We start from the raw sequence: 12,244 nt of genomic DNA on the forward strand, positions 1-12,244 counted from the left end.
ATAATATAAACAGAACTGTCCACAAGGGGGCGTCAAACAAGTACCCTGATCCAGACTCAGAATTAAATTAACTCTTTTGTGATCAAAAATGTTTTATTGTTTCACAAGACAATAAACAACAAAACGACAGGGAGCAACACAGCCAGAACAAAAATAAAGAGCCAAAGTGATCACAGGTACAATCGTCATCAGACAAAATTAAATAAAAGGAGGAAGTGTCCGTGTTCAATACCTTGGAGGAAATCCAAAATACATAATGCAAATGTTTGCCATGTTTCAACAGTCGTACAGCAGTACATTTAAGTTTTGCTATGTTTAGTAAATTAACAGCCCAAAATGATTCCAAGTGAAGTCCAGGTGTGATCCAGTTTTGTAGGACTGTCTTTTTACCAGCAGTAAATCCAGTAGCTTATATATTTCTATATATAATGTACACAGGACTGTCCACACATCAAATGAGTACCTGACTCAGAGTCAGAAGTGAGTTACCTTTTAAGATATATAATGTATGCAGAGCCGTCCACAAGGGTGTGTCAACCGGGTACACTGAACCAAACTCAGAATTAAGTTAACTGTTAAATATTTAACATATAACACTCTAACGTTCCTGTCTTATGATTTGAAGTTAAGATGAAATCTAATCTTGTTATGAGACGGCAGGGAGTCGGACCCAAGTGGAGAGAGGAAAACCCGTGAGAAAGTGTCTGAAATGAATTAATGAGGTGATGGAGTGATTGTTCACCTGGGGGTTGAGGTGGGTCAGAGCCAGACTCGAACCCCCAATGTACTGATTGGCGGTCTGAGGAGTTACCGCTGTGCTGGGAAGCACAGGCAAAGTGAGTAAAACACCTCAACGAATGAAATGAAACACCTCACAGAGTACTCAAACAAAGGCTGAGATAGAAAAGTGAAATAAAAGATAATCAGAAAAGAAAAGACATTTCCTCTGTGATGAGAGGAAGGTAGACTTGATGTTTCATCTGTTTGCTCTTTGTGGAACAAACTCTTTTTGTATGGCTTGGAGCCGTTTTTTCTTTAAGCCTTGTTTTTGGCTTTTAAGTAGTTTTGGGGCACTTTATTCTTTGTTTGCCCTCTTACATATTATCAATTGCCATTTCATATGAATGTCTTTATCCAGACAGGGGTCATTTTGACTTAAGCGTGAGCGCATGGAAGACTGCATTTCCCACTTAATCGAAGTGATGCACTGGTAGAAAAGGGTAAATACATGAGAGTCAAGCTTTTGAAGCAGGAACGTCCTTCACATAGTTTCAATATTCTGATAAAGATCTGTCTGAAGACTCCGAAAAGTTGGTCTGCACAAACCTTCAGACAAATGATAATGAACGTCTAAACATAGATTCATGTGGTACCATCAACATCTTCCTCAACAACTGCAGTAAAGGCAGCTTGTACTGTGTAAAATACACACAAATACAAAAAAGACAGTGCATTTTAACAGTTTCCCAAAGCAGTGAAGATGTTTTCTACATATTTATATCCAGGCCAGTGTCAAACAACAGTTTATCATCAGTTCTAGAATCTGTAATCATGTTTTTCACACACACTAAACTCTATTAGTCATAATCAATAGTATATCATTTTTGGCAGATTTCTGAGTTTTAACATTAAAACCATTGAATCTTTCCTCTGTATGATGCCTGCTTAATTTTCCCTGTAAACCTGTTTACTGGTATCCTAACTGAACTATGAGGTGCAGCCCAGAGGAGGATGGGTTCTCTTTTAGAGTCTTGGTTCCTCTCAGTGTTTTGTTCTTATGCTCCCAGTGAGTTTCTCCTGCTACTGTCACCCTTGGCTTACACTTTAGCTCAGTTGACAAGACTTCTTAATTGGGGAGAACCATCAGGGTGGCCCTTCATAGGAAAACAAAGACATGAGAATAAAACAAAACTTTTAACTTTTCAGAACTTTTAATACCAGCAATGTTCAGAACTACTTCAGAAAAAATAATTTTAACTGAACTGAGCAGTTTATGTTGGAGTTTAGATTTTTTTTTTAATTTGGTTTTAAGGTATTGTGGTATTGTAAGTAATATATTACTATTATAATCAATAAGAAATCCATAATTATATGCTTAAAAGTTGATTAAAAAAAGTGTATTAATCCTCTCACTAAGGATAGGCCTTGCTGTGTGTAGGTTATGGGATTTTGCATGGGAAAGTCCCTGAAGTTCAGAAGCATCTAGAAGCCAGTGTACTTTGTTGTGAGGGCAAGCTGACCCCCAAAGAGTGAGGTAAGCTGATAGGGAACCAGTCATAATCAGTTTTGGAACCAGTTTAATAAGGCACGAGTTAACTGGTAGCCTTGGAAGAATGGGGGCAGCTGGGATAGCTGAGCATGGAAAGTTTTTAAAAAATAAGGACAGGTGCGGTTGGAAATAAGGGTTACCAACTGAAGTGTAGACTTAGGAAATAATGGGAACCAAAGTGAAATGAGAAAAGGTGAGAGGGAGGATATAACAGGATATAAAAAAGGATGTTTCTGTGATGTATTTTGCATTTGGTTGTCCGGAAGCCATCTTGCCACCTGAAGCTCAATAAAGAAGAGGGTCTTTTTCTTCCTTCCAAAAGAACTCAATGGCTGAAGTCTTTTATTCAACTTTCTTTTATTTTTGACTGAACTTTATTTTATTTTGCGTTTATGACGAGAACAAGCAATCAGATTTATTAAAGAACTGAAATATAGCTATAGAACAATAGTGTTTAATTATACATATGTCGGGGCTCTGTAAGCGGGAATCGCACTTAGTCCCGACAGTATTCAAAGATTCTTTTGAAGATTTCAGTGGCATACTTAGATGGCCTAAAACTGAACACATTCAGTTTATATGTTAAGACTGAGAATTCAGTGAAGTTTTTATTTTAGCAGAAACAAACAAAATAAGATCATCTGTCAGCCTACGGTTTATGTAACATCTTCCAAATACTATGTTTTGAATGTTATTTAATGCTGAAATCAACTTCCAGAAAATATTAAACCAGTAATGACCAGGGCTGGGTTTCCTGAAAGCTTCTTGGCACAAAGATGATTCTTATATGGTGGAGCGAGCATCACACCAAAATAAACACTTTGTTAATTACTGACATTGTGGACTTCTTCATTGTTTACCTCTGATTCTGTTCACAGAACTGTTTTAAACTGTTAAACTGTGTGTGTGTGTGTGTGTGTGTGTGTGTGTATATATATATATATATATATATATATATATATATATATAACAGTTTAAACAGTTAAATATAAACAGTTTAAACAGTGTATATATATATATATATAACTGAACTGTCAATATGCTTTAAATCAGTACAGTCAGCATTTATTGTTTTAAAATTTAATATTAGAATATTAGTGGTTGGTATAGTGTAGTGGATAACACTTCTGTCCTCCATGCTGTAGACGGGAGTTTAATCCCTCACCTGGACAAACGCTTTACCAATGAGAGTCTTTAGGTGAGACTCCTAACACCACCTTCACCTACCTGTGTAAAATGATCAAACTGAGTTGCTCAGGATAAGAGTGTCTGCTGAATTAAACACACACTTTGAAAGAAAAATATGTAAGATTTTAACCACAATAAGTGGTTACTGATAATATAAAGAAGTTTAAATTAGACATGGACGTTTCCTTTATCTGAAGAAAAACAACAAAGGAAACTAAAACAAAGATTGTTATTTTTGAATTGCATAACACTGTGTGGTTCAGTAGCTGCAGCTGCAGCAGTGCAGTTTCTCTGCGTCTGACTGAGGGAGGTTTTTGTTAGACACTTGTTCACTGTGTGAACCGTGGACCCTCATAGTAACCCATACAGTAATACTCTCCTGCATCTTCAGGCTGGACTCCACTGATGGTCATCGTAAAGGTGTATCCAGAGTATGTTCCACTGAATCGCTCTGGAACTCCAGAATCTCTTTTGCTTGTTGTGTAAATCAGCAGTTTAGGAGCTGCTTCAGGTTTAAACTGGTACCAACTTATGTCATATCCCATCCCATAATCTGCAACACACCTGAAAGTGACGGACTGTCCTGCTTCAACAGAACTTCTCTCAGGAGTCTGGACCTCTTGGTGGGACACTGAAGGAACGAGAACAAACACAAACTAAGAGAATGAATAAAACCTCCAAAACTGTAGGAGAACACTGTCAGTGTGGAAAGTGCAGGTTACCAGACTCAGCACTTCACCAGACTGTAGAAATAAATAAAGTCTGACCTTGAGGAAAGAAGCCCAGTGTGGTCAGCAGGAGGATCAGAGTGGTCATCATTGTGCTGTGAGGGGCTCTGAAAGGACTGAAGTCTCCAGTGATGAACTCACCGCTCTTAAAGAGTGTGGAGCTGTGAGCATGCAAAACCTCTCTTCTACTGACTGACCTTACTGTCCTTCCTCTGCTCTCACCCAGAGACTCCTTCATATCCACACACATTTAGTCCATTATAGAAATCTACAGATTTTACTGACCTTTAAAATGGACCAAACCTGTTTTCTCAAAAGTGCTGCAGCACAAAGATCACCATTAGAACGAGAACTTTGAGCTTTCATTTCTGATATTTCTGTGTTTTGATTCTTTTTTAAAGTGTTTTAACTGTTTATTCACTTTGAAATGTTTCATCTTCAAATTTCTTAATTTTCCATAAATTAACAGTTTCTCTCATCATCAGGAAAACATTTAGAAATGTTCAGAATCTGTTGTTCCTCCAAGAACCGGCGATATACTGGATCAGTTTGTCCCTCCAGAGTTTGGCTCAGCTGTTTTTAGATGGTCAGTTAATAAGATTAACTTACTGCAGTGGACTTTTGATGGAAGACCCAAACCGAATGTTGGACGTAAGTGCAGAGTCAGACTGTAAGAGCGATTATTTGATCTCCTGAACTGAACGACTGAGGAAATCCTGCTGATCAAGAGAGCAGAAAAAGGTCTGCGTTCTGCAGGAAAGAGATTCAACATCACTACAGTCAGAAATTAATGTAGATAATAAACTGAACAGTAAACTATGAGCTGGAACCATCATCTGTAGTGAGTGTGATCTGTGCTCCTGTAAACTGCTGTAGATGATGGAGATCCTGTAGAAGGTTTGGGTTTCTCTGAGTTAAACAGTGCAGTTTCAGTGCAGGAGGTTTTTGTACAGACACTCAGTGAGTTTCTATCACTGTGGTACGTTTTCGGTGGAGGAACTAAACTCTCTGTTGGACGTGAGTCAATTTTTATTCTCATTATAGTGTATTTAAAATCATAAGGACATTATAGAGATTTAAAAAATACACACCGTGATTTAGGTATAACTTTAAGTGTTTATTTATTTATTTGAAGTATTTTAACTGTACATTTTATAAAAGTAATTTTTCTTAGTGCCGTTTAGTCAGTATATTATTGGTTTGTTTCATTTTCTGTCAATGCAGTTTAAAAAAATCATTTTTAATGAAATTGTTAATTTACTTTTTCATGATAGAATAATTCTTAACTTTTTAAAGAACTATTTTTACAGACATATAGACTTACACATATTGAACTCCACATTACATGGAATTTTTGTTATATAAACATTTGTTAAATCTTTTTTAAATAAAGCATTAAATGTAAATAGTATATTGTAGAAAAATATTCAATCCCAAAACTAACTTTAGATAAATGATAAAATGCAAACATTACGCATTAGTTTCTGTTATGCTGTTCATAGATAAATTTGAAAATTATAAAATTGTTGATTTACTCTTAGATCTGTTTCATAATGGAATTTAAAACAGGAGAAATTAAAGGTGACTTTCAGGCTAAAAGTAATGTTTAGAATGTATAATAATCTGTAAATAATGAATTATGTATTTTTATTCTGTCCCATAAAAACTTTTTGCACTCGTAATTCAAAGATTTGCAAAATGTTTTTAGTCTTTACTGATTGTTGTTTTAAATATTTTGTTTAAAAAGATCTTTTCTTGTTTATTATTTAATTATTAGAGCCTGTAGGTTGTTAGTTCTGATGAGCTGCTGCGCTGTGTTCTGTTCTGCTTTATGAACATGAAGCCTGTTACAGGAAGTGAAAAGAATGACTGACAGAACCGAATAAGACTATTTGAGAGAACAGAAACTTCTGCAGCTTCATCTCTCTCTCTCTCTCTCTCTCTCTGGTGTGTCCAGGTGTCACTCGGCCCTCCCTCTCTCTGCTGCCCCCCTCCAGTGAGGAGCTCCGGCAGGAGAAGGCTACACTGCTGTGTTTGGTCAGTAAGGGCTTTCCCTCAGACTGGACACTGAGCTGGAAGGTGGACGGTAGCAGGTGGAGCTCAGGTGTGGTGGTCAGCCCCGGCATGCTGCAGCAGGGAAACGGCCTGTACAGCTGGAGCAGCACGCTGACCCTCACTGAGGACCAGTGGAGGAAGACGAGGGCAGTGAGCTGTGAGGTCAGTCACGACTCCAGCACAGCAGTGAAGAAGAGTCTGAACACACAGCAGTGTATCGAGAACTAACACACACACACACACACACACACACACACACACACCCTCTCTCTCACACACACACACCCTCTCTCACACACACACACACACACACACACACACACACTCTCCATCAGTCTGCAGTGTGTACGAGTGTTTCTGCTGACAGCAGCTCCTACATCATCTTACAGCTCCATCTCAGATCTTCTCCTTCATCCTCAACTTCACTTCCATTCACTGCTTTAATCGTGTCTGCAAAATAAAACCTTTTACAAACTTCACTGTTTCAGTCTGATCTGGAATTATTTACACAGCATACAAAGGACTGTCCACAAGGGGGCGTTTAACCAGCTACAGTGACCCAGACTCAGTGATGTAAAATCAGAAAAAAATGGCCTACGACAGTTTCACTGTTGTCCAACATCTGCTTGTTAACAAATTTCAGTGGTCACTGCTGAAGGAAAATGTGCACAATGACAATGTTTAAATGAAATATGACATAAAAAGAGAACTAATGACTAGAGATGAATCACTAGATCACCCCTAACTAATCAACAACAGTGCAATCAAAACTAGGTAAACTATTATTAGAAAGACTGGAATCACTTTCCACATTAACTAGTGTTATTGTTTTCAGTAATAAGTTATGTACAAGAAAAGACTGAAATATTATAATCTACAGACTAGATGGTATTTTAAGATCATTCATTTAATATTTTAACTTTTTGGATTTTTCTGTTTACTTAATTAATAGTAATGTCTTGATAAGCTATCTGCTGGGGTTATGTTTACCACATTTCAGACATGAGGCATTTTGGGTGATTTCCTCTTCTTGTTTGATACAGGATTTCAGCTGATCATCAGTTCAGTGTCTCCTTTGTCAGTTTTCATTTCATAATGCGCCAAATGTTCTCAGTGGTGACAGATCTGGACTGCACGCAGGACAGTTTATCACCCAGACTCTTTTAATACAGAGCAATGCTGTTGTAATACGTGCAGAATGTGGTTTGACATTGTCTTGCTGAAATAATCAAGGCCTTCCCTGAAAAAGACGTCGTCTGGATGGCAGCATATGTTGACAGAACATGTATATATATCGTTCAGCATTAATGGTGCTTCACAGATGTTCACGTCACCCATGCCATGTGCGCTAATGCCGCCTTCTACCATCAGGAATACTGGCTTTTGAACTGTGCAGTGATAACAAGCTGAATGGTCTTTAGCCCGGAGAACACAGTGTCCATGATTTCCAAAAAGAATTTCAAATGTTGATTCGTCAGACCACAGGACACTTTTCCACTTCCCCTCAGACCTAATGACCGAAGACCTTAATTAATAGTAATGTCTTGATAAGCTATCTGCCAGGGTTGTGTTTACCACATTTCAGATATGAGGCATTTTAGATGTTAATTTTATTAGAACTAAATTCTTGATGTTCTACAGCTTCCCCAGTCATTTTAGAATCTTCTACAGCTCAAATCATTACTGAGGACACATCTAGTATTTCTGCATTTTTATTTACAGCTTCCCACTAATTAGTTGAAATCTGTGAAGATGTAAAGTTCTACAACCAAAATATTTTAATGCAGGTATTTTCAACAAATGAGTTTTATTTTATTAAAAACACTGATTTCAAACTTGAACGATGGTTTAAATAGTTAAAACTTGTTTATTGTAAATGTGTTGGAAAGTTGATAGATTGTTTGCATGTGAATGAGCTCACAAACTATTCCTGTAAATAAGTCAAACTGCTGTCAGATGAACAATTACTGAAAATGTATTCAAATTAGTTTATTAAAGTCGTGCTGAAGTTGCAGAAGCTCCACAGTGCTGCTCTGATCTTCATCAGCCGTTCTGCTCATGCAAATCTGAGTTTCACATCTCAAACACACCCAAACCCCCTGAGACTGAGACAGCTGTGTGAGTTTGAGGGGATTTCCATCACTGGTTATCAACCAATGAAGAAGGAATCATTATTGATCCTGGAGTGACTTTCTCCAAACACAACTCATGAGATTGTTACAGCTTCACAAATGATAATAAATGGTCCAACACAGCTTCATGTGGTTCCATCATCTCCTCTGTTTCTGCTACTGTAATAAAGGAAACTCTCACTGTGTAAAACAAGATCTCAATGTTCATAAAACACAAATAAACAAGAACCTCAGTGAACATCACCAGAAGAACAAGATGTGGTTCTTCACTCTACGCATTCTTCTTTCCAGCTCTCTGAAACATGCTTGTGCTTGTGTCTTTACAGCATCTTCCTAACTCAGTTGAGAAGTGAGGAGAACATTCAGAGCAGCCAGGATCTTTTAAATCCTTACAAAGTTTCAGCTTACAGGGTCAAATTTCTGTCCCACAGCAGAACTCACTGCAATTAACTAGCACCCAAACCTCCGGGCAGGGCTTCTGAGAACAGTCAGGTTTAGTGGACTGCACCTGCTTTCAGACCATATATAAAACCTGAGAGTATAAGACAAAATAAACTTCTGGTCCATTGTTCCTTTGTTCTACTGGAACATGATGCTGGTTCAGTGTTTAAAGCTCAGCTCCTGGTTGGCTCAAAAAGTTTTTGCTGTTACAGCAGCAGATAAATCACATCAGTGCTTTGTGATGCAGAACTTCATGTTATGTTTATATTTACATTTACGGCATTTAGCAGATGCTCTTGTACAGACTGACTTACAAAACTGCTTTGTTGTCCACACTGAAAATGTATCCTAGCAACTATGAATAGGTGGAGTCCAAACTACCCCTGAGCTCAGATACTGCCAGAAAACAAAAGCCAGAGCTGATTCTTAGAAAGATACAGAGTTAAACACAGCATAAGTGCAATATAATCCAAAAGTACTTTGATTCAGTTTACATTTTAAGACCGTGAGAGAGTCGCTGTTCAGACAGCAAGTTCGTTCCACCAACTGGGCTCCAGGACAGAGAAGAGTCCTGACACTCATCTTCTATGCTTCCTGAAGGATGGCGGTGAGCAGTACTTGAAGCTTTAAGTGTTCAAGGTACAGATTGAGTTTTGACCATTTCATCAGCTAGGGGGCTGGTCTATTTATGGCTTTGTAGAATTTTAAATCTGATGTCTGATATACACTCAGTGACTGTATATGATATATACAGGGATGGGGGAGTAGCTAACTACAAATGTTTGTAGCTAGTAGCTGTAGCCACTACAGTTTTATGAAATGTAGCTAATAGCTGTAGCGCCTACAAAGTTTTGTGTAGCTATAGTGATATTTGCTATAACCTCGCTACCGGCTTCAGTCGATCCACACAAAATCTGAACCATAGAATGTGGTCGGTAACTGGGCTGGTAGTGACTGTGCAGCCCTGACTGAGCCGCGGACAGTCTGAGAAAACGGGCACACGCTGATCAACCCTTACGAGTAGGCTTAGCTCAGGGGTCACAACCAAAATGTTAAGAAGAACAATTTTGTCCCTTCAACAACAATGAAACCACCTCGGGAGCCACAACATTTTATGTCTGTTTTACCATCATGACTGTAAATATGTCTCAGTATGTGCTGATGTAAAATGCAGACTTACTTTGCTCTGCTTGAACCTTTAGCTCAGCTATAGCTGCTTTTCTCGCACTTCAGTCAGGAAACTTTTCTGTGAAAGTAGAGTTTCTTGTAAAATGTCTCTCAACATTCGACTTTTTACGAGGCTGAAGTCGCTTCTCATTCACCAGCTTCTTGTTCGAATTGTCCCGTTCCTCCTTAAATGGTACCTGAGGTGCCAGAATGTACTGCTGCACCATTTAAGGTGGAACGGGAAAATCTGAACAAGAAGACGACGAAAGAGAAGCGACTTCACAACTTAGTGTTTGACAGTTTCTCGTTGTAGATTAAGTGTATTCAGCTGGAGTGATTATAAACACAAACAAGTCCATTTATCTCCAAATGATCGATGTTCGTCTTAGATTTTTCTCTTTGCCATTTCCGTAGCTACGAGCTGGGTGAGGTTGTTTGCGTCGCTGTGTGACCAACAGTCTGCTGATTTTTGTTAGGAAAACCTGGAATGATTGACTTTGCCTTTACTTAGTCAAAATTTTTATTGGTTATCACATCTTTGGTTGTGTAAGTTTGATTGTACACCTAAACTCACTTTTTGGTGATCTTTTTGTATATTTGCAGCTTTTCAATCATATGTTTCTTTCTGGCTCATGATTAAATGCAGTGTCTTGTTCACACCGTCAGTTGGGCTTGTTTGGTGTGTCAGGTGGAGATTTACAAACATACTGACAGTCGCGCTTTGGAAGTAGCTAAAAAAGAGCCACTACTCTTTCTTGAAAAGTAGCCAAATTGTAGCTGCTACACATTTTGGGAAAGTAGCTAACTACACAGTTTTCAGTAGCTATCCCAACTCTGGATATATATATGATATACAAACTCATTGACTGTATATATTACACGTGATATATGCACTCAGTGACTGTGTATATGATATATAAACTTATGAACTGTATATTTTATAGATTCGATATACACATTCATGGGTTGGAATATTCAGACACTGTTGCTCTCATTGAACATCAATGATGAAAATTAGAAATTTTGTTCACTGTATTTTTAATGTTCACCCTGCTTTCAAGTGAATTAATATTCAGGTCAGTGTTGAATTACTGAAAGTAATAAATACACTCTGATGAAGCAAACTGTGTCTGCTCATAGCTATAACACAATAACTGCTTTATAAATGGAAATAAATATCTATTTAGGGTAAAAAATTAGCAAATATAACAAATGTGATTAGTTATTTTAACTTTTTGACAGTTCTTTATATTTAAAATATACCCTTCTTGTTTTTCAACAAAATTGCATTATGGATCTTTTCATGGGCCTTACCTTTGGTGCCGTTCAGGGAACTGCTTTGAATTAGTTTGACTTTTACTTGAAAGACACAATATTTTCTGTTAAGATAGAACATTTCACTCTTTTCATCAAGACCAATAAAAACAGAACTACAGTTGAATAATAATAACTATAATATTAGTAACACTGTGTGGTTCAGTAGCTGCAGCTGCAGCAGTGCAGTTTCTCTGCGTCTGACTGAGGGAGGTTTTTGTACGACTCTTTTTCACTGTGTGAACACTGGACCATTATAGTGACCCATACAGTAATAATCTCCTGCATCTTCAGGCCGGACTCCACTGATGGTCATCGTAAAGGTGTATCCAGAGTATGTTCCACTGAATCGCTCTGGAACTCCAGAATCCCTATAACTTGATGTGTAAATCAGCAGTTTAGGAGCTGCTCCAGGTTTCAACTGGTACCAACTGATGGCATAACCGATCCCACGACTTGCAACACAGCTGAAAGTGACGGACTGTCCTGGTTCAACAGAACTTCTCTCAGGAGTCTGGACCTCTTGGTGGGACACTGAAGGAACGAGAACAAACACAAACTAAGAGAATGAATAAAACCTCCAAAACTGTAGGAGAACACTGTCAGTGTGGAAAGTGCAGGTTACCAGACTCAGCACTTCACCAGACTGTAGAAATAAATAAAGTCTGACCTTGAGGAAAGAAGCCCAGTGTGGTCAGCAGGAGGATCAGAGTGGTCATCATTGTGCTGTGAGGGGCTCTGAAAGGACTGAAGTCTCCAGTGATGAACTCACCGCTCTTAAAGAGTGTGGAGCTGTGAGCATGCAAAACCTCTCTTCTACTGACTGACCTTACTGTCCTTCCTCTGCTCTCACCCAGAGACTCCTTCATATCCACACACATTTAGTCCATTATAGAAACCTACAGATTTTACTGACCTTTAAAATGGATCAAACCTGTTTTCTCAAAAGT

General features: G+C 38.2%; 3 gene segments (V, D, J or C); 1 reads left to right on the plus strand and 2 right to left on the minus strand.

Annotated features, from left to right (window-relative positions):
* Positions 1–3,786: 3,786 nt before the first annotated feature.
* LOC118804834 lies at positions 3,787–4,442 on the minus strand. The segment is given in 2 exon segments: positions 3,787–4,088; positions 4,225–4,442. Coding segments are annotated over 2 exon segments (513 nt in total).
* Positions 4,443–4,827: 385 nt separating this feature from the next.
* On the plus strand, positions 4,828–6,468 carry LOC118804835. The segment is given in 3 exon segments: positions 4,828–4,855; positions 5,062–5,202; positions 6,143–6,468. Coding segments are annotated over 3 exon segments (495 nt in total).
* Positions 6,469–10,878: 4,410 nt separating this feature from the next.
* Positions 10,879–12,218, minus strand: LOC118805168. The segment is given in 2 exon segments: positions 10,879–11,828; positions 11,965–12,218. Coding segments are annotated over 2 exon segments (513 nt in total).
* Positions 12,219–12,244: the final 26 nt, after the last annotated feature.

The sequence above is a fragment of the Colossoma macropomum genome, unplaced genomic scaffold, assembly GCF_904425465.1.
Source record: "Colossoma macropomum unplaced genomic scaffold, Colossoma_macropomum, whole genome shotgun sequence".
Lineage (NCBI taxonomy): Eukaryota > Metazoa > Chordata > Actinopteri > Characiformes > Serrasalmidae > Colossoma > Colossoma macropomum.